This window comes from Mus pahari, chromosome 1 (genome assembly GCF_900095145.1).
Source record: "Mus pahari chromosome 1, PAHARI_EIJ_v1.1, whole genome shotgun sequence".
Lineage (NCBI taxonomy): Eukaryota > Metazoa > Chordata > Mammalia > Rodentia > Muridae > Mus > Mus pahari.
In genome coordinates this window covers 86,110,051-86,133,645 of record NC_034590.1, presented here as the reverse complement: position 1 = coordinate 86,133,645, position 23,595 = coordinate 86,110,051, and the positions used below count along the sequence as shown (strand labels likewise).

The 23,595-nt window shown below is 37.7% G+C and overlaps 1 protein-coding gene across 1 annotated transcript in view; it reads left to right on the top strand.

The window, feature by feature from the left end:
• Pik3c2a (phosphatidylinositol-4-phosphate 3-kinase catalytic subunit type 2 alpha) overlaps positions 1–23,595 on the top strand; it is an 87,985-nt gene that overhangs the window by 43,842 nt on the left and 20,548 nt on the right. The window contains exons 9-21 of the mRNA XM_029535813.1: positions 616–759; positions 2,814–2,859; positions 2,940–3,150; positions 6,383–6,505; positions 7,588–7,755; positions 9,849–9,960; positions 10,530–10,672; positions 14,327–14,515; positions 16,099–16,192; positions 16,670–16,764; positions 17,104–17,284; positions 19,905–20,009; positions 20,964–21,056. Of these exons, the coding sequence (XP_029391673.1) occupies positions 616–759; positions 2,814–2,859; positions 2,940–3,150; positions 6,383–6,505; positions 7,588–7,755; positions 9,849–9,960; positions 10,530–10,672; positions 14,327–14,515; positions 16,099–16,192; positions 16,670–16,764; positions 17,104–17,284; positions 19,905–20,009; positions 20,964–21,056 (1,704 nt within the window). The remainder of the gene's footprint in view (positions 1–615; positions 760–2,813; positions 2,860–2,939; positions 3,151–6,382; positions 6,506–7,587; positions 7,756–9,848; positions 9,961–10,529; positions 10,673–14,326; positions 14,516–16,098; positions 16,193–16,669; positions 16,765–17,103; positions 17,285–19,904; positions 20,010–20,963; positions 21,057–23,595) is intronic.

Here is a 23,595-nt window from a genome sequence, read left to right as displayed (position 1 = left end):
ACGTACAAATGTGTATGTGCATATGAGCTTAGGTGTAGGGGTATACTACATACCTGGGTATCTGTGGAGTCCCTCAGAGCCAATTAGAGGCATTTGTGGGATGCTCAGCTTTTGCTGGGATTAAAGGCGTGCGCCACCACGCCCTGCCGTCGTCGTCATTTCTTTTCATTCTAATATGAAATTAATAACATTTACATATGAATAATTGTTTCAGAGTGAAAACTAACCATGCCTTGCTTTAGTAAATTTTTTCACAGCATACCACATGATTAAGAACTTATCTCAGGGGGGCTGGTGAGATGGCTCAGAGGTTAAGAGTGCCGACTGCTCTTCCAGAGGTCCTGAGTTCAAATCCCAGCAACCACATGGTGGCTCACAACCATCTGTAATGGAATCTGATGCTCTCTTCTGGAGTCTCTGAAGACAGCTACAGTGTACTTACATATAATAAATAAATATTTAAAAAAAAAAAAAAGAACTTATCTCAGTTCTTTTATTTTTCAATAGAAAATATCTAATCTTAGAATTGTCTAAAATATCTAGTTTCTGGCTTCATCTTTGACATGAGTCGAATATTTTACCTTGTTATTTTTATTTTACTTTTCATTTTTAAAGAACCAGCACCGAGCTGTTGATCAAGTGATTAAAGCAGTAAGAAAAATTTGTAGTGCTTTAGATGGGGTGGAGACCCCCTCCGTTACAGAAGCAGTGAAGAAGCTAAAGCGAGCAGTTAACCTTCCAAGGAATAAAAGTGCTGATGTGAGTATGTCTGTGGACTTAAGTGACCATCTGTCACTTACAGGATGTTTACCTCTTTAGACAAAATATTGTCATATTAACTTTTTTGACTTTTACTTTTGGGTTTGTTGAGTTGCTCTTTTGGTGAGGTGGGGATTCCTTGTTGAAATGATGGAAGAGCTTTGTGAACATTGACACCAAATAGTGGATTCAAATTGTCTTCCTTCTAGAAGTGAGATCCCTAGTGATTTAGGAAACCTAGAGTAGTGCTTCCAGTCCTCTCTTGATGGAAATGTTCGTGCTCATTGTACTTGAACCATACCTCTGCCCTGTTGAAGTGGCTTTGCCTTAGAAGCAGCCAAATGTTGAGTCTTCTATTATGCATATGTCAGTTTTTAATAAAACTATGTCCCATGATACTTCCTTCCATGGGACTTTAATAAATTCAGTTCATAAAAATGTTTATGTCTTTTATTGAAAGGGATAAAGAAAAAGTGAATCTCACAAGCTACTATACATTTTAAGGAGAAGCTATGTCATTGGCCTGCTCCTCTGTGTCTAGCTGCACACAAGTCTACTCATTCATGCAGAAATTTTAGCTACATGACACTTAAAGATTTAAGTGTCCTCTTCATTTTGGTTTGGTTTGGTTTGTTGGGTTGGGGGGTGGATTCACAGGATTCTGTTTAAAAATTATTTGGAAACTCAAATCACCATAGACTCTAATGTCTGAAGTTCCTGTTCTTTTTATTCTTACTCTTTTATTGAATAAAGAAAGAGTAAAGTGTAGTCAAGACGGGAGTTTACCATATATATATATATGAATTTCCTTTAATCACTTAATGGTAATAGAGTTTAGATTCTTTTCTTTAGGGATGTTGCTCTCATGCTAGTGAAAAATACTGTACTATGTTACAAAATAATTATTTAATTTAAAATAAAAGAACTGATTTCATTCTTTTCCATAGTAAGTTTTAGGTGCTCTTAATTATCTGGCTTCTTGAGACAGGGCCTCATATTTTCCAAGCTGGTCTCCAACTCACTGTACTAGACTTCCTGTCTTGCTCTTACTTCATAGGCGCTGACTGTAGGCATGCTGACTGTAGGCAGCCTTTTGTTTCTTACTTTGAGTCAAGGTCTCACTCTGGTCCAGGACAGCCTTGAACTTGCTGTATTCCTCCTTTCTCAGCTTCCCGGGTGCTGCAATTATGAGCATGGCTTCCCACTCCAACTTACCCTAATTTTCATATTACTAAATATCATTTGTTGTCAGGCATAGTGTCACACATCTTTAATACCAGCATTTGAGAGGCAGATACAAATAGATCTATAAGTTCAAAACCAACTTGGGCTACATAGTAATAAGACCCCATCATCAAAACCAAACCAAACCTGTTTACTTAGGTTTATGCTTTCACTTTTTTCTTTGGTTGCTATTCTGCATTTGTGTCTGTGTTATGTGGATGCAGATAGATGTTCATGTGGGTATATGGATATGTGTTGGGGGTGGGCAAATGTGGTCCATGTGGGAACTGGAGGTCTACAACAGATGTTAGCTGCTATCCACTCCTTTTGACACAGGGTCTTTTGTAGAACCTAATGTAGCTACATTAACTGGCCAGTGAACTCCAGGGTCTATAAGGATCCACCTTTCTGCCTCACACCCTCTCCCTTCCCTGTGCTGACACGATACACTAGCTTTTACCTGGGTGCAGAAAATTCTTCCTCATGCTTTCCTGGCTGCTGTTTTACTGATTGAGGCATTTTCATAGCCCTCCATTTCTTTGTTTGCTATTTTATTAATTTTTCTGACATATTTGGCAGATTTCTTCTGAGAAGGCTTTTTTTGACATTTAAAGAAATGTATCAAAAGTAAAGGTTATTTAAAACAAAAGCAAGGGCTTAGATTGGTGATACACTCCTGTTATCCCATCATTTTGGATGAAGAGCAGGAGTTTAGCAAGTTTGAGACCAGAATGGTCTACACAAGACCCTGTCTCAAAAAAGGAAGAAACAGTAAACATTTTATATTAAATTATGGTCAATTTCTGACTAATTGATATATGTGTATACAGGTGACTTCATTATCTGGAGGTGACAATAGGAAGAACTCAACTAAGGGTATGTCTTTAGATTTTTTGTTTTACATTTTGGCAATGATTTTTGCTTTTTCAGAGAATTAAGACTCTGTTTCAATGTAGGGTCACTGAATCCTGAAAGTCCTGTTCAAGTAAGCATGGATCACCTAACGGCAGCAATTTATGATCTTCTCAGGCTCCATGCAAATTCTAGTAGGAGTTCTACAGGCTGTTCCCAAGGTAGCAGGAACGTCAAGGAAGCATGGACTGCAACAGAGCAGCTCCAGTTCACTGTCTATGCTGCACACGGAATTTCCAGTAACTGGGTATCAAAGTAAGTAGCTGCTTAAAGGACATTCACAGCTTTACCCACAAGTTACACTAACTTAGTGTTAGTGACTACTTTTATCTTTTTTGTTTAAATGAACAATTTAAAGATCACTGGGTACTCTTGCACCTTTGTGGTTTTAATAAAATTACAGAGCTGTCTGAAGTAATTGTAGTGAAAAATGGCATTTTTATGACATGAAAAAAGAGCAATTAAGAGAGCCAGGTGTGATGGTGCACACCTTTAATCTCAGCCCTCTGGAGGTGGAGGTAGAGGTAGAGGCAGAGACAGGCAGATCTCTGAGTTCAAACCTAGCCTGGTCTACAAAGCTAGATCCAGGACAGCCTGGGCTACACAGAGAAACCCTGTTTCAAATAAATAAATAAATAAATAAATAAAATAAATAAATAAATACAAGAAAACAGCAAAAAACAACAACAGAACAGGAAAATATATAGTGAAATTGAGAAACAAAAATGTTATTTAAAAGAATTACCTTAAGATTGCTGAGCTTTACATGCCAGCAAGATTTTGCTGAAGGGATCCTGATATAGCAGTCTCTTGTGAGGCTATCTATGCAAGTGCCTGGCAAACACAGAAGTGGATGCTCACAGTCAGCTATTGGATGGAACACAGGGTCCCCAATGGAGGAGCTAGAGAAAGTCCCCAAGGAGCTATAGGTGGAACAACAATATGAACTCCAGAGCTCGGGTCTCTAGCTGCATATGTAGCAGAAGATNGCCTAATCGGCCATCATTGGGAAGAGAGGCCCCTTGGTCTTGCAAACTTTATATGCCCCAGTACAGGGGAATGCCAGGGCCAAGAAGTGGGATTCGGTGGGTAGGGGAGCAGGGGTGGAGGGAGGGTATAGGAAACTTTTGGGATAGCATTTAAAATGTAAATAAAGAAAATATCTAATTAAAAAATAAATTAATTAATAAAAATTAAAAAAAATAAAAAGTTTGGTCAAAAATAAAACAAAAGGGCTGGTGAGATGGCTCGGCGGGTAAGAGCACNGACTGTTCTTCCAAAGGTCCCGAGTTCAAATCCCAGCAACCACATGGTGGCTCACAACCACCCGTTATGAGATCTGACGCCCTCTTCTGGTGCATCTGAAGTCAGCTACAGTATACTTATGTATAATAATAAATAAACCTTTAAAAAAAATAAAACAAAACAACAACAACAAAAAAAAGATTACTGAGCTTTTCTGCCTGCCTTTTAGGATCAACATAATTTGAAACAAAATGTAATGGGACTAGAAGTCAGGCCCTATATCCCTTTAATAGCTCACAGTCTAACAACTGCTAATATTTGAATTCTTTAAGAACATATTCCTTCTTACTGACATCTATTATAAGGGTTTTCCTCTTGATTTCTTTTCTTTTGTTAAAATCTTTAAGGCATAGCATTTTGGGGCCAATTTCAACTTACTTTAAAATAACTAATATAAACTGAAAAGTGTAAAATTTATATTTTTCTGAAATATGTTCATGATGGCTTAAAACATTCAATAAAATAAAGTCTAAGCCGGGCGTGGTAGCACACGCCTTTAATCCCAGCACTCAGGAGGCAGAGGCAGGCAGATTTCTTCGTTCGAGGCCAGAGTGAGTTCCAAGACAGCCAGGGCTATACAGAGAAACCCTGTCTTAAAAAAAAAAAAAAAAAAAAAAAACTATATATATATATAAAATAAAGTTTAGTGGAGAGTTAAACAAAAATTCCACTTGAATTGAGCTTCAATTAAATTCAATTGAATTGAAATGATAGAGGGTTTGTTGTGGTTTTCAACAGGGTCTCTATGTAGTCCTGGCAATTCTGGAATTTGCTGTGTACCCTTGAACTCTGTAGCTGAAAGTGGTGTTGTTAAGCCATGAAATAAGTGTTTACTGAGCCCCATCTACAAGCCGAGTTTTCAGTACTGGAAATTCAGTAACAAACGAGACCAACGTCTCGCTGGAGCTTTCGTTGAAATGGCTATCCCTGCCTGTTTCTTTTGTCTGTCTTGCTCTGCTGCTCAGCTGCCCTCATCTCCAGACTGAGTGAGCCTTTCACTGCAGCCTTTTTAGTAGTAGGGTTATAGGTGCGTTCCAAAATGCCTAGCTGAAAACATGGCAAACAAATTGTGTTGCTTTTTTTAAACTTGTATTTTGTTCATCGGAGTTCCATATAGGAAGACCCACATAGTAGGAGAGAATCAACTCCCACAGGTTGTCTGTCCTTTATCCTCCATACACACCTTTTCATGGACTTAGATACACTCTAAATAAATGAAATGAAAAAAAAAATTTTTTTTTTCATTTGACACAGGGTAGCCCCAGCTGTCCAAAAACTCTCTCTGTAGACCAGGCTAGCCTCAAACTCAGAGATCCACATGCCTCTGCTTCTCAAGGTCTGGGATTAAAGGCATGCACCATCACTGTCCTGTATAACTTTAAGTTATAGATATAGGTGGACATGGCATGCATTCCTTTGGTCCTAGTACTTGGGAGGTGGAGACAGAGGAATGCAAAGTCTCAAGAACAACCACCACCCTACTTATTCACACCCAGAAAAAGCTGTGGATATGAATAGAATGATTAGCATGTAAACCTAAAAGTAAATTAGAGTAGAAACAGAATACAGTTTTATTGAGTCCAAGGTTCTTAGAAGATTGTCTTATTGTGTCTGTATGAACAGCAATCTGGAACTAACTTATTGGTGTTTAGTGAAAAGAATACAGCCATACCTGTAATTACTGGGTCTGTATATTGTTAAGTACTGCTTAGCTGAATATTACAGTGGTGTAGCAAAGAAAAGTAGCACCAGCATCTCCACTACTGCTAAGAAAGAGACCAAAAGAAACTAAACAACCTCACCAAAAACCAGGAATGTAATAGAAGAAACACCAAGGGAAGATAATGTTGGTCCTTCATGGGTTTTAACTAGAAATGGATAAACACATAGTCTGTTATCATTCACCTGCCCTTTCAGCACAGTACCTGAAACAACTTATATTCTATGGAGATTATTATAGTCCCAGCATTCCCAGCCCCAGGCAGACACTTGGGGTATGTTTCCCACTCTACTTTTGTTACACCATTCTTCTGTTTCTGTAGAATCTTCAAAGGTTAAATTTCACATGGATTTCAAAAAATCAAAAGGTGACCATTTTGTCACTTGGGAAAAATTGCTAATGTACTATGTAGTTAGATAATTATTACCAACCTAGAAGTCAAATAAACTTTTCTTTTTTCAGTTATGAAAAATACTACTTGATATGTTCCCTGTCTCACAATGGGAAGGATCTTTTTAAACCTATTCAGTCAAAGAAGGTTGGCACATACAAGAATTTCTTCTATCTTATTAAATGGGATGAACTGTAAGTGGAATTTTTTACTTTCATAATTATTTCACTGTACCCTATTCTGTAATTTTTCCAATGTATACATTATTATGATAGCCATTGAAATTCAGTAAATTCTTACTGATATCTTGACATCTTTTACACAAAATACTATAAGACAAATTGTAATTAACATTAAAAATTTTGAAGTACTCCTTTAAATCTCTGTTTTAAAATTGCAATAGTGTAGTGTTACTTTGTAGACTTTGTCATGTCAAAGATAAAAATTTATATACAACTCTAGAAATTGTGTTTTATAAACTGCTTGCTTAAGTTCTTATTATATAGCACTATACAAGAATCCAGCTCTTTGAAGGGGTCTGCAACCCTATAGGTGGAACAACAATATGAACTAACCAGTACCCCCAGAGCTCGTGTCTCTAGCTGCATATGTAGCAGAAGATGGCTTAGTCGGCCATCATTGGGAAGAGAGGCCCCTTGGTCTTGCAAACTTTATATGCCCCAGTACAGGGGAAGGCCAGGGCCAAGAAGTAGGAGTGGGTGGGTAGGGGAGCAGGGCTGGGAGAGGGTATAGGGTATCTCTTTCGGGATAGCATTTGAAATGTAAATAAAGAAAATATCTAATAAAAATAAATAACAATATCAAAAGATTAAAAAAAAAAAAAGAATCCAGCTCTTAACAACCAAGGTGAATCTTAAATCTATGTACTTGATAATATTCTGTAATGTTAATTTTTTAAATACTTTTTTTTTTAAACTAAGGGAACTTGTCATATTTAAGTAAAGAACTAGTTGCAGAATTAAGGTCTAATTTTATTTTGCCTAATTATAGAACTGCCTATCTTTAAGTTCTTAGACATTTTTACAGAAAGAATTGTTACATTTTTGAAGTTTTATACTGATAATGAAATTTAAGATGTAACTTTACAAGTTAGCCATACTTGTTACTTAGCTAAAAATTACTCAGAACTAAAGATTGTTTTATAAGTGAAATAAAACACCTAAAATTAGTCTTCATAAAGTGATTACTAAGCCTTACTTTTAATCCTTTTTTTTTTTTTCTTAACACCAACAAAATTTTTTTCTCTGCCCCACAGAATCATTTTTCCTATCCAGATATCGCAATTGCCATTAGAATCAGTTCTTCATCTTACTCTGTTTGGAGTTTTAAATCAGAGCAGTGGAAGTTCCCCTGATTCTAATAAACAGAGAAAGGGGCCAGACGCTCTGGGCAAAGTTTCTTTAACTCTATTTGATTTTAAACGGTGAGTGTTAACTGAATTGTGATGGTGAGGTCTCTGATACTCTGTTCATCAAAAACAGGCTGGAGGCCAGGTTGGGAGCAGTGACAGGCATGAGCTTTGAGCTAGACAAAGTAGTCTCTCTGCTGTAGTCTCAAGAGTTATCTGGTGAATATGCAAAGGATTGCTTGTCACTCACTGATCCAGGAGAAAAGCGGTAGCCAACCACTGTCATTTCTGTAAAGTGTATTATGACACAATGCAATGGCTAAATCAGTTCTCTTGATTCTAAAATCTATTTTTTATAATTCCCACCTTTCTCCATTTTCAGAGATAGAACAGTATTAAACAGTTCTAACTCACTAACCAGTCCTTATAAGCCCTTGATCTAAGAGTTCTAAAGACCTTTCCTAGGGACAGTAACCTCATATGTGCATGTGGAGTTTCAAGTACAACCATGATTGCCATTCATCACCTTATATCTGAGGCACAGGGTCTCTGACTGACTAGCCAATGAGCTCTAGGAACTCACCACTGTGGCCACTTCACTCATCGCTGAGATTGCAAATATACACTGGCATCCTTGGCTTCTTAATATGAGCTCTGGAGATCAGACTCGGATCATGCTGAACCGTCTCCTCAGCTCTGAAATTGTTTATTTTGGGAGAAATATAAAATAATTTATAGATGAAATATATAATGAAGATTTGGAATTCTTCTCCAGAAATGGGAGTCATAAGTGATTGTGTGCTACCTAATATGGGTTGTAAGAACTAAGGTCATTTGTAAGAGCAGCAAGTACTCTAAACCACTGAGCCATCTCTATAGCCTTTATTTATACATGAATACACAAAAAAATGTAAAGATTAATCTTGGGAAAAAGAACTTTAATTTATCAAAGTATGTAACTAATTGTTTTAAATAGTTGCTAGTTCGAGAATAAGGATCAATGTATGTTTTGAGCCCCACTGCCCTTTTTTTTTTTTTTTAAATATTCAGTTATCGTGTATGTGTGTGGGTGGGTCAGAAGATAGTTTCCAGAAGTCAGTTCTCTTCTTCCACAGTGTAGGTTTGGAATTGATTACAAGTTGTCAGTTGTAAGAACAAGAGCTAAGACATCTTACCAATCCCACTTCCTATTTTTATAAATATATTTTGTTATATCATACAACATACTCATTTATATATCATTCTTAAGTTCTTTATATTACTACAGCCAAATGAAGACATTGCAACAGACTGTTATAGCTGAGATTATAAATATGTGCTACCATGTCCAGCCTTTTAAAATATACTTTAAATTTACTTTTGTATGTGAACATTTTGCCTGCAAGGATGTCTGTATACCATGTATGTACATACATAGTAACCACAGAGATCGGAAGAAAGTATCAGATTCCCTAGAACTAGAGTTACAGGCAGCTGTGAGCCACTGTGTGGATGCTGGGAATTAAACCTGGTTATTCTTCAAGAGTAACAAGTGCTCTTAACCACTGAGCTAACTCTCTAGCCCCTAATTTTCATTTTTTATTGTTTTTTAGGCACGAAATCACTATGTAGCCCAGTTTATCCCAAACTTAAGGTTCTGCCCCAACCTCCTGAATACTGAGATTACAAATATGTAGGCTCCTAAATATTTATTGTCTAGTCTTTTAGAGAAAAAAAATGTACTGAGGGGTGCTTAAATATAGTTTGCCTCAAGTAAGTTGTATTTCGATGGTACAAAGCAGTTACAGATTCTCTTGGCTTTTTATTCTAATGGTAAAAATCAGGATGCAGTTCTGGAATCCAAGTCATGACCTTGAAGTCCTGGTCTCTAGAGAAAACTTGGAAACTTCCTGTTTACATAGTAGTATTAGACAACAGTGGCTGTCCGTATCCCTTCTATGCTGTCTTCTCAATGCCATTCTTTCCAAGATGCATTTTTATTCTCCCTTTTTCTGTTCCCACCCCAACTTTAATATTTTATCTAACTTCTCAATAGTGTAGTAGCTGACTCCTTCCAATGTATTCTTTAAAACTGTACTATTTTACCAACATTCCAAGTTGATTATCATGTTTTGTGGGTTTGAAATTTTTTAAATGAAAATCACAGTATTCTTTTTATGTTCATTAAGGTTTTTAATGTGTGGAACTAAACTTCTCTACCTTTGGACTTCATCACATACAAATTCTATTCCTGGCGCAATCCCAAAAAAAAGCTATGTCATGGAAAGAATTGTGCTACAGGTAATGGTAGTTATTGATACATGGAGGGCTTAAATGTGAATATCTTTGTAAACAGTGTTTGTATATTCCATAACATGGATTTTTATTAAAGAAGCCTAATCTTGCTTTAATCTCACAATCTGTCTTCAATTTAAGTGATAATAAAACCATTTCCAGTTTCTGAGAGAGAAACATGCTGTTTCTATCTCAAGAAATAAAAACATGCTTTTGAGAATGGCAAACTGTTGTTGGTAATCACTATCAACAGGAAGAAAAAAAGCACTAGCTTTATACTTACTATCAATTTATCTAGATTGTTAAGAAAAATTGGTTTCCTGAAAGACAAAGATACTAATATGGAAATTTTGGATTATAATTTGAGTGATTTTGCCAGGCAGTGGTGAATCCCAAGACTCAGGAGGCAAAGGTAGACAGATGTCTGAGTTTAAGGTGAACCTGGTCTACAGAGTGAGTTCCAGTACAGTCGGGGCTACACAGAGAAATTCTGTCTTTGGAAAACCAAGTACACACATACACACACGCACACGCACACACAATTTTTTTTCACTGATTTCTGTTAATTTTTTCAGGTTGATTTTCCTTCTCCTGCATTTGACATTATTTATACATCTCCTCAAATTGATAGAAACATACAGCAATACAAGTTGGAAACACTGGAGAGTGATATAAAGGGGAAACTTCTGGATATTATTCACAGAGATTCATCATTTGGGTATGCTTTGTTTATTACTTTCTTGGGACTCTCCTGTGATGTAATACTAAGGTTAAAGCTTGTATTATAGCCCATGATTTAGAAGTTGTCTTGATATGAAGAGGGCCACTTGGGACTGGGAGTAAAGAATGATCCCAACAGTGCCAATGAAAGACTGGCTACATACAAATCAGTGAAAATATAGAAATCTTTTAGTATTTTTAATTGTTTAGCCTTTAAAGTTGTTTCTGTAACACATGTGTCTATGTGTGCCCATGTGGAGAGAGGTCTACTTGGGGTCTCTTCTTCTCTGTCATTTTAAGCCATTTATTTATTTATTTATCTATTTATTTATTTATTTATTTATTTATTTATTTATTTGGAGACTCTTATTGAACCTGGAGCTCACCTCTTGGCTAGGCTGGCTGGCCACAGGACTTTAAGGATTCTCCCTGCCTCTTCATTCCCAATGCTGGGCGTGCAGATGCACACTGCCACACCAAATTTATATGTTAATGCTAAAGATCTGATCTCAGGTGCTAATGTTTGCATAGGAAATACTTTTTCCACTGAGCCATTTACCCAGACCCATGTTTTACTGTATGTACTGTATATGTACATGTATGTGCATATAGAATATAGAAGTCAACATTAAATATCTTCCTTAGTCAATCACTCTCCACTTTATTTTTGAGAAAGGGTCTCTGAATCTGGAGTTTGTCAGCAAGTTGAATAGACTGGCTGGCCATCAGGCCCTAAGATCTACTTGTCTCCACCTCTATTACACAGATGCTTTAAAACAAAATACAACACATCAATGCTGGGAATTGAATTCAAGTACTTATAATTGCATAGTAAACACTTTCCCAACTGAACCATCTTCCAGTCCTTCTTGTATTATCAAAGGCAAACAGGCTGAGAAATATATTTCTTTTTTTTTTTTTTTTAAAGATTTATTTATTTATTATATGTAAGTACACTGTAGCTGTCTTCAGACACTCCAGAAGAGGGAGTCAGATCTCGTTAAGGATGATTGTGAGCCACCATGTGGTTGCTAGGATTTGAACTCTGGACCTTTGGAAGAGCAGTCGGGTGCTCTTACCCACTGAGCCATCTCACCAGCCCGAGAAATATATTTCTAATATGTATCAGTTGATTAATTTGCTTAATCTATTCATGGGCTGACAAGGTGGTACAGCAGATAAAAGTGCTTGCCAGTCAAGCCTGGCCACCTGAGTTAAATCCTATAACCCACACAAAGGTGAAAGGAAAGCACAGATTCCAAATGTTGTCATCTGACTGCCACGCATGCTCTATGACTTGCATGCCCAAGCACACACTGTCTCACACACACACACACACACACACACACACACACACACACACATACTCTAAATTTTTTAAAGGACATTTTTATGTTAATCAGATAAATAGCTAAGTAATAACAGAAGGGGGATGAACAAGGCAAGCCCTTAAAAGTGAGATACAGGGGCTGGAGATATGGCTCAGTGGTTAAGAGCACCAACTGCTCTTCCAGAGGTCTATAATCACCATCCTATGAAGCTATATGTAACACACAAAGAAAATATACATAACACACAAAGAAAGAGAGAATTATTTTATTCGCCAGATATTTAAAGGCCACATTCCTTTTGGAGAGCAATTTGACAAAATCTGTAGATGTTATAACATGTATACACTGCAACCCAGCAGTGCTGCTTCCTAGTATAAAGTAAAGAAAATCCTCATATATTTCTGTATTGAAATACAAATGTTCCTTATAATATTTATTTGCATTGTCAACTAATAGTTGATGTCCATTGATGGGAAATTCAATTATCCAGGTAACAATGGTGAATATTTCTAGCTGTATATATTAGTATGTGATACAGTAAATGAAGAAACTAAGCAGCAGATTAGGATAGTGACATCATCAACACAAAGAAAATAAAATCTTAAAACACACCCATGTGGATAGTTTTGTATGAATAGACCATCTCTGGAAGCATGGCATGCTCTCCTGGTCCACCTCTCCCTTGGGGTAGTCAGGCCCTTTGTGCACCAGGACTGGCTGGTGCAGGCAGGATCTTGGTCAGCAGTGAGTTTGTGAACAAAGAACACACACCCAGGAACAGCTTTGGAGAACTAATTCAGTTGGTGGGGCGTGGGAGGTGGGGCAGGAATAAAGACTTTAAACTTTTTAGGGGTGATTAAGGGCTATCAAGATAAATGTATATCATTGGCCATGGCTAGGTATACCTCCTCTGCATGAGGAAAAATTCCAGGTGCTGCTGGACATGACCTTATAAGAGGAAAGGAAGTTTAACCTGGCTGTCAGCTTTGTGACCTCCCCTGGTGAGGCAAAGATGGGGGGAATTGGGCTATGTGGACCAGTACATGCAGGCCCAGAGCAGTAGGTGAGAGATCCTACTCCTTCAGATCTCAGGATAAAAATTCTGGGGTTTGGACATCCTCGACCCCACTCACAGCCTGCTTCCCCAGTCCCAAGACTTCCTGGCCTGGCAATAGCAGATGCTTGTCTGTAGGAGAATTAGGAAGATTCCTGTCTTAGTTAAGGTTACTATTGCTGTAAAACACCATGACCAAAACAACTTGGGGAAGAAAGTGTTTATTTGGCCTACACTTCCACATCACTGTTCCTCACTGAAAGAAGTCAAGACAAGAACTCGAAACAGGACAGGAGCCTACAGGCAGGAGCTGATGAAAAGACCATGGAGGGCTGCTGCTTACTGCCCTGCTCCTCATGGCTTTCTGAGCTTGCCTTCTTATAAAACCTGGGACCACCAGCCCAGAGATGGCGCCACCCAGAGATTGTCTGGGCCCTCCATCCTTTATCATTACATAAGAAAATGTATGGGCTTGTCTGCATTTTCAGTTAAAGTTCTATCCTCTCAGATAATTGTAGCTTGTGTTAAGTTGACCTAAAACTAGCCAGCATAACTTACATGCTTCTTATCATATTTGTGGGCTTTTCCATACTGAATATGAGATTAATACATTTTACTTGAGTACTATATGCACAAAGATAAATGTGTGAGCCAGACATGCTATTGCACACCTGTAATCCCAACACAGGCAACAGAGGCAGGAGGAACAGGAGTTTGAAGCCATCTTAAGCTGCATGGCAAGTTTGATGCCAGCCAGGGCTATATAAAATCCTGCCTCAAAAAGAATGAGGAACAACAGTGAAATATTTCATGAACATGACATTGAACTTAACTCAGAATGTCTCCAAAATACTTTTTTCCCCCATTTTGACTATTTTTCAATTCAACTGTATGCTTTCCTAAAAATAGACTGCAGCATTTGTTTTCCCTGTTGCACTTGATTTTACTTGTGAGGATGGAATCCTTGCTGCCTTACAGGGTGAGCTCTGCTTTTTTAACTCTCGCTTTGTAGTACTTGGCATCATGTTGTAATTTCCCTTTATTTTAACAAATATGGCACTTTGTCAAGGCAGAACGATTTTCATCTCCAAATAAAGGTAGATTAGTGATATTTGCTATACATTGAATATTCCTATTTGATATTAGAGTTAGTACTATCAAGAAGTGACTGTCTCAAATGAATACATTTCTTCTTTGAATTTTTAATTATTGAGATAACTATATCATAATTCTACTGGGAAGTAATTTAATTCTATTATATCTGCAGACTTTCTAAAGAAGATAAGGTCTTTTTGTGGGAAAACCGCTATTATTGCCTTAACCATCCAAATTGTCTTCCGAAGATATTAGCAAGTGCTCCAAACTGGAAGTGGGCTAATCTTGCCAAAACTTACTCATTGCTGCATCAGTGGCCGCCATTGTGCCCACTAGCTGCATTGGAGCTCCTTGATGCAAAGTAAGTCAAATATATTTATTTGATTTTTTTTTTTTTGTCAAATTTTTCATCAATGTGTACTTCCCTTTTAACATTAAAACAGTATAAGATAATGTAAATGTGTACATGTAATTTATGTAAACATAATATTTTTCATTAAAATGGTCAAAAAAACATTTTGTGTCATAAAACTTAAAGAATTAAATGACTAGTTTTGAATAATAATTTTTTATTAATTACTATATAGTTTACAAAAAAAATCTTTTCAAGACAGGGTTTCTCTGTGTAGCTGTGGCTGTCCTGGAACTCACTCTGTAGACCAGGCTGGCCTCCAACTCAGAAATCCACCTGTCTCTGCCTCCCAAGTCCTGGGATTAAAGACGTATGCCACCACTGCCCGGCTTAAATGTATAATTATCAATAATATTTTATGATGGGGACAAAATTAGTTTTTATGAAGCTAAAGTTTTGCAATAGCCTGGGAATAGAATCTGCATTTAGTGTTTTTGCTACTTGAGTAAAAAGAAAGGTATTGAGGGAAGGGTAGGAGGGCAGAAGAACACATATGATAGGCAAGCAAAAGAGGGAATAATAAGAATGGAAGAGTTTGACCGGGCGTGGTGGCGCCCGCCTTTAATCCCAGCACTCGGGAGGCAGAGGCAGGCGGATTTCTGAGTTCAAAGACAGCCTGGTCTACAAAGTGAGTTCCAGGACAGCCAGGGCTGTACAGAGAAACCCTGTCTCGAAAAACCAAAAAAGGGGCTGGAGAGATGGCTCAGCGGTTAAGAGCACTGACTGCTCTTTCAGAGGTCCTGAGTTTAAATCCCAGCAACCACATGGTAGCTCACAACCATCCGTAACAACCATCTGATGCCCTCTTCTGGGATGTCTGAAAACAACTACAGTGTACTTACATATAATAAATAAATAAATTAAAAAAAAAAAAAAAAAGAATGGAAGAGTTTAAGTGGAGATTTGTGAACTGGGTGGTGGTGGCACACACCTTTAGAGGCAGGCAGATTTCTGAGTTTGAGGCCAACCTAGTCTACAGAGGGAATTCCAGGGTTACACAAAGAAACACAAAAACAAAAATAAAAAATAAAAAACAAGACAAAACAAAAAAAGTGAAGATTGTGGAGGAGGTTCAACCAGAACTAAGTATGTATGAAAATTCCTTTAGGAACTTGCTGTATAGACAAGGCTAGCGTAGACTCAGGTTGGCTTGCCTCTGCCACTTAAGAGCTGAATTTAAAGGTATGTACTGCCGTACCAGCACACTGGTTTTGAATAAGAGCCATTTGAGGGGGCTGGTGAGATGGCTCAGCAGGTAAGATCACCCGACTGCTCTTCCAAAGGTGCAGAGTTCAAATCCTAGCAACCACATGGTGGCTCACAATCATCCTTAACGAGATCTGACTCCCTCTTCTGGAGTGTCTGAAGACAGCTACAGTGTACTTACATATAATAAATAAATAAATCTTTAAAAAAAGAAAAAGAGCCATTTGAATCTTCTTTCTTAGGGACAGACTAAAATTGTGTTTTGAGTTAGTACAGCTGCATTAGGAAGAAAATACTATTAAATCTTGATTTTTCTGATATTCTAGATTTGCTGATCAGGAGGTGCGATCACTTGCTGTGAGCTGGATGGAGGCCATTAGTGATGATGAGCTAGCAGATCTTCTCCCACAGTTTGTACAGGTAGGAGTTTTTACTACCTTGCTTCCAACTCACTCACTCTAGTTCCAGTGGGTAGGGAATGATTGCAGGTCCCCTTTTCTATTTTAAAATGCCATTACAGTTCAGCAGAAATGTTGAGGACACTATGTGAGAATGTGGTATTAAAGCTTCTGATAGAACCAGGCAGTGGTGGCTCATGCCTTTAATCCCAGCACTGGGGAGGCAGAGGCAGGCAGATTTCTGAGTTTGAGGCTAGCCTGGTCTACAGAGTGAATTCCAGGACAGCCAGAGCTATACAGAGAAACCCTGTCTCGAAAAACAAACAAAAAAGTTTCTGCTAGGCAAACCTTTTACCACTGAGCTATAAAACCTAGCAGCTCCATTTTTATAAATATTATCTTCACCAATGAATAATATTTAGGCTATGTATTTAATGCTTTTATCTGAACAATTTAATTGGTCTGACTTCTAATAATGCTTATTTCCTCTTACACATAGGCTTTGAAATATGAAATTTATTTGAATAGTTCACTAGTGCGCTTCCTTCTGTCCAGGGCATTGGGAAACATCCAGATAGCACACAGTTTGTATTGGTAAGACTTAAATTTTATCATGTGGCTCCTTTCTTTTTTAGATATTGACAGAGATGTCATAATCATTAAATATAAACAGTGTGCTCATGATACTTACTATGGGTAACCAGATATGTAGTGAATCTGTTATTTTATAGAAGCTAAAATTTTAGTCTTTAAAACCAAAATTAATAAAATTGGACAGTATTTGGACGTTATAGCTTTATAATAACTATTGAACCTTTTCTTGCTCATATGACTTAATTTCCTAGATATACAAAATAGATCTTGTTAAACGGATCTTTGCAGGAACTTCATCTAGTTCAGAGGTAACTGACGTGCATATTCTTGTTGCATTAGGCTTCTCAAGGATGCTTTGCATGATACACACTTTGGAAGCAGATATGAACATGTGTTGGGTGCTCTCCTCTCTGTAGGAGGAAAAGGACTCAGAGAAGAGCTTTCTAAGCAGATGAAACTTGTACAGCTTTTAGGAGGAGTGGCAGAAAAAGTAAGGCAGGCTAGTGGATCAACGAGACAGGTATGTACCCATCAAAGAGAATACAAATATTCTTTGTGGCGGGGGGGGGGGGGGGGAGATCTCTACATACCTCAGCCTCCTCAGTGCTGGGAGATAATTGTCAACGCACTTGGACAGTTGGTTTGTTTTTTGTTTTTTTTTTTTATTATTTGTAAGTACACTGTAGCTGTCTTCAGACACTCCAGAAGAGGGTGTCAGATCTTGTTACGGATGGTTATGAGCCACCATGTGGTTGCTGGGATTTGAACTCTGGACCTTCAGAAGAGCAGTCGGGTGCTCTTACCCACTGAGCCATCTCATCAGCCCCAAAGATTTATTTGTTTGTTTGTTTGTTTATTATATGTAAGTACTCTGTAGCTGTCTCCCAGAAGAGGGAGTCAGATCGTTACAGATGGTTGTGAGCCACCATGTGGTTGCTGGGATTCGAACTCAGGACCTTCGGAAGAGCAGTCAGGTGCTCTTACCCGCTGAGCCATCTCACCAGCCCCGGTATTTTTTTTTTAATTTAATGTTTTTATTGATTATTTGGAAATTTCACATAATGCACCCTGATCCCATTCACTTCCCAGTCCCCCTAAGTCCACCCCAACTCTTATGACCTCCCCCAAAACAGATTAAGAAGGAAAACAAACAAACAAACAAACCCAAGTCCAATTTGTATTGCCCATATATTTACTGGAGCATGGTCAAATTCCCAGTGGCCAGCCCTTTAAAGAAAACTAATTCTGTCCTCTACCCCAACCCCTCCAGAAGCCACTAACTGGAAGAGCCTATACTTCTGCAGCCTTATTGGAATTTTTCAAAGTTCTTTTCAACTTGGGCAGTTGAAATTTTAATAAGAACTATGTTTGAATCTAAGATCAACTTGGAAATACTGCAATTGTAACAATGTGTATGTGTCTATATATCTAATTGGGGGGTTGTTTTGGGTTTTTTTGTTTTTGTTTTGAGAAGGGGGTCTCCCTATAAGCTTTGGCTGTCCTTGAACTTACTATGTTGACCAGGCTGGTCTCAAAATCACAGAGATCTTCATGCTTCTGCCTCCCAATGCTGGGTTGAAGGTGTGCACTGCTACACCCAGCCATAATAATGTATCTTTTTTTTTTAAGATTTATTTATTTATTATATGTAAGTACACTGTAGCTGTCTTCAGACACTCCAGAAGAGGGCATCAGTTTTCTTTTTTTTTTTTTTTTTTTTGGTTTTTCGAGACAGTGTTTCTCTGTATAGCCCTGGCTGTCCTGGAACTCACTTGGTAGACCAGGCTGGCCTTGAACTCAGAAATCCGCCTGCCTCTGCCTCGGGCATCAGTTTTCATTATGGATGGTTGTGAGCCACCATATGGTTGCTGGGATTTGAACTCAGGACCTTTGGAAGAGCAGTAGGTGCTCTTAACCACTGAGCCATCTCGCCAGCCCCATAATAATGTATCTTAATTCTTAAACTCAGCTTGTCTTGTGTCATGAACACAATGTAGGATGTCTATTTAGATGTTCTTAGATTATTTCAAAAATTGTTCTTGTTTTTGTTTGGTTTTTGAAAATGGCTCTTTTTACTTTATCTTGGAGAAGTCTTGTCAGCACCTAGAGTTATACTTCACAGTCTGTAAGTATATAATGTCACCAAGTATTGAGAACATGGTTTCTGAGCCTCCATGTACATTGTTTATATATTTTTGCTTTCCCATGTAAATGCTGCTGTGAACATTATTGCATACAGCTTCACCCATCCCCTAGCATTCCTTCTTTCTTTCTTTTGATGTTTTGAAAGGATGGCATCTTACTGGGTTGCCCAGGCTGGTCTCAGACTCTTAAGTTATCTCAAAGTCCTGTTTCAATCTCCCTGGTAGCTCACTTTGTAGAAACATGTTACTGATTCAGGCATGTTTTTGTTTCTTTATGGGATATTCCTATAGACAAAATAGTTGAGTTAAGAGATATATATATTTAACTATAATACTTGCTGTTAGCATCTTGTTTTCTCTAAAAAGCTATACCTTCCTGGGCATGATGGCACATGCCTTTAATCCCAGCACTTGAAAGAGGTAGGCAGATCTCTGTGAATTCCAGGCCAGCCAGGGATATATAGTGAAACCCCCCACCCCTATGACCCCACACCCTGTGCATATGGGTGTTACTAATTGGACTTAGTTATATAGGAAAAAGAGAGAGTTTGTGATGTTGGGAGGGAGATGTATTAGGGAATATAGGAGGAGGTGGATATGAGCAAGGAACATTTTATAGATATAGAAGAAATCGTCAAAGAACAGATCTTCAGTGCTGTCAGTAAAGTACTTACAGCACAAGCTTCAATTTAGATCCTCGGTACCCACGTAAAAATGTAGCAGAGTGATTGATACCCACCTGAAATCCCAGTGCTGGGGAAGCTGGAAGCAAAGACAAGTTAGAGGGTCCCTGGGGCTCCCTGGCCAGCTAGCCTAGCTTAATCAGTAAGCTCCAGGTTTGGTGGAAACTGTCCAGTAAAATAAAGAGTGATTACAGAAGACACCAAGCATTAACCTGTGACCTCCATGAGTTTGTATGTACATACATGTGAACATACTCAAAATGAATAGATCTTCATTTTCAAGATATACTTGCAAAGGTAATCTCTTCCATAGGTCGTCCTCCAAAAGAGTATGGAACGGGTACAATCCTTTTTTCTGGGAAATAAATGCCGTCTTCCTCTCAAACCAAGTCTAGTGGCAAAAGAACTAAATATTAAGGTAACACAATACTCTTTAAGTTCATATACACTTCAAAATAATGCATAAAATCATGCAAGTGTGAATAAGATGTGTTGTTTTTAAGTACATAGGAAAGGGTGTTGTTAGATCTATTTTTCAGCATATTTGTTTTAAAGATTTATTTATTTTATCTAAGTACACTGTAGCTGGGATTTAAACTCAGGACCTTAGGAAGAGCAGTCAGTGCTCTTAACCACTGAGCCATCTCTCTAGCCCTTTTCAGCATATTTTTACCTAATCAGTATTCCTTAAAGACATAGTGTCAGAATTTTTTTTTTACTATTTTGGGTTTTGTTTGGTTGGTTTTTTTTTTTTTTGAAACAAACATTCTTTTTATTATTTTCAGTGGCAATCATAACAAAATAGCACTAAAATAAATCATGTCATAACTTAAACTCAAGACAATGTGTAAATGCTGTCGCCCTCGGCTTGTTTGTATTCCTAAATTAGAGTTTAAGAATTAGGTCTTACGTTAGCTTTTTGGAAGATCTTATTTTAAGGTGAGATTTTTGTAGAGAATTTGTTTATATGTGCAAAGCCCTATATGTGCAATCCCCAGTTCCACAAATAAAATGTGGAATGACCTTTTTTGTGAAATTATTAAAGTGTTGATATTTGATTATATAAGTAATGAATCTCACAAGTACACATGTAAAAGTGGAGCTGTCCCAGATCAGAATGAGAGCCATACCACTGTGTGCTCTGTTAAGAGGTTCAGATTTAAAATTCAGGGGATTAAAAAATTTTTGCACCAAGTTTTTAAATTTCAAGAGATGTTTACATATATTACTGGAGGATCATATAAATGCTAGTTAACAGCCATTGTTTGATTTGCCTGTAATTCAGAACAGAGGAAAAGGAAAACATGAATAAATTCATAATTCACTTTTATGCTAGTGTTAACGTTTCTAATGTTTAGTGTTGTGTTTGCAGTCATGTTCATTCTTCAGTTCTAATGCTATGCCTCTGAAAGTCACAATGGTGAATGCTGATCCTTTGGGAGAAGAAATTAATGTCATGTTTAAGGTGAGAAGACTAGAGTTATTCTTTGGTTTTCATCTCTTGGGGTTTGTGGGGGCGGAGTGCATTTCATTTGGTTTTGAGACAGGGTCTCTATATAACCCTGTCTATCCTGGAACTTGCTATGTAGACCAGACTGGAATTGAACTTAGCAGCTATCTCCCCATTTCGGCCTCCTGAGCGCTGGGATTAAAAGTGTGTGCCACCATACTAAGTTTCTTCTTGGTTTTTGTTTTGTTTTCTAATGATAATTCCTCTGTATTGCCTGGCTGAAGGCCTAGACTTAAGGGATTCTTTTCCTGGTGGAACTTCTCAAATACCTATACTATACTATGGATTTGCACCATGTGTTCAACTAGGTCACTGAGGGAAAAATGACAGCTTAAAAATTCTTTTAACCAAATTTATTAAACATTTATTTGATATTGAAGTTGAATCAGTATAAGATGGTAACATACACTTGGTTTTTTGGTTTGTTTGTTTTGGTTTGGTTTGGTTTTTTGGGTTTTTCAAGACAGGGTTTTTCTGTGTAGCCCTGGCTGTCCTGGAACTCACTCTGTAGACCAGGCTGGCCTTGAACTCAGAAATCTGCCTGCCTCTGCCTCCCAAATGCTGGGATTAAAGACATGCACCACTGCTGTCTGGCAACTTTCAAGTTTTTATTTGAATCTTCCAGTCTCTAAGTTCAATCTCAGAATGCAGTGATGTGTACTGTAAATACAACAAACTTTATTCACTATGGCCTTGAACTCAGAAATCCACTGCCTTTGCCTCCCCAGTGCAGTAACATACCCTTGTAATGCAATGCTCAAGGAAGCGTAGGAAAGGAAGACTACAAGTTGTAGGCCAATCTTGACATGAGACTCTATCTCCAAAAAAAAAAAAAAAAAAGTGAGTAGTTCTGTAAAAATATTACTAACATGCACTCATTCTTCCCAGATAGGACTGGGGACAACTTTAGCCCTAGGCCAACCAGACTGGACATATTACAGCAGGCAGGCACCATTAGGTTGGCCAAGCTGCAAAAACAGGAGTGACATTACCTAGGGGAATGTTTGTGGGAGACAGTATGTCACAGTATGGTCATGGCTGGCTTTGAACTCTGGATCATCCTGTTAGAGCTTCCCATGTGCTGAATATTATAGGAGTATGCTACTTATCCGACCTTTGGTTTTTAGAAACAGAAAATTATCTATGTGAAGCAGAAAGACTGGAGTATTAGAGAAGAATCTATTACCTGTTGAGATTTGTGAGTTAGAATCATAATATGTATGCTTTTTTTGTAAGATTTATTAACTTATTATGTATACAGTGTTCTACCTGTATGTATGCCTACAGGTCAGAAAAGGGCACCGGATCACATTATAGATGATTGTGAGCAACCACATGGTTGGTGGGAATTGAATTAAGGACCTCTGAAAGAGCATCCAGTGCTCTTAACCTCTAAGCCATCTCTCTAGTTCATAATGTTTACACTTGTAAGAAAGAATGGAGAATTCTGGTTAATTCACTAAGTTAATTAATTGGAGGTTCACAAAGACAGCTTAAATTGAGCCTTCTTTGATAGATACAAGTTTCTGTTTGTTTAATGATATTGGTGCCTTTTTAAAAACAGTGCCATCTGTTTTAATTATAGACGTTTTAGAAGTTATCTCAATATTTGTTAAGGCAAGTCTCCCTTAATCTTTTCAAATTTTTCTTGGGTAGCCTCAAAAAATATATTTATAATTGTTTGTGTTCAAATTATATTATTCAACCAGGAATAATTGTGTTTATGTTGAATTCCAGCTATCCAAAGGCAAAGGCAGAGTTTAAGGTCAATATAGCCAGTTGCAGGTCAGCCAGGGCTGCAGAGTGAGACCCTGTCTCAAAGGATAGTAATAATAAAATAAAAATGTTCAGTGGTCCAGATTTTAAAATAAAATTGAAATACTGATATTTCAGTTAAACCTACTCATTTGGGAAGACTTATATTTAGATTTACCCACTGTATATGTATAAATGTTTGGATGTGTGTACATACATTCTAGTACCCTCTGAGATCAGAAGAGGATATTGCATCTTTTGGAACTGGAGTTATAGACAGTTGTGAGCCACCGTGCATAGGTGCTGGAAAACTGAGCCTGGTCCTCTGAAAGACCAACAAGTGACCTTATTAACCTCAGTGCTTTCTCTCCAGACCCAAGAGGACTGATAATGTTTAAGTGGCCTTTCATTTTAAATGATTGTAGATTGATTGACCATTATAATGGGCACCATTTTCTGGTGAGATATAACCGTAATGTGATGTTATATGATTTCCTTTTTTTGTTTTTTGGGTTTTTGTTGTTTTTCTTTCTTTTTTTGATTTACTTATTTTTATGTATATGACTACACTGTAGCTATGCAGATGGTTGTGAGCCTTCATGTGGTTGTTGGGAATTGAATTTAGGACCTCTGCTTACTCCCGTCAACCCAGCTTGCTCCAGTAGATCCCGCTTGCTCCATCCCTGCTGGCTCCAGCCCAAAGATTTATTTATTATTATAGATAAGTACACTGTAGCTG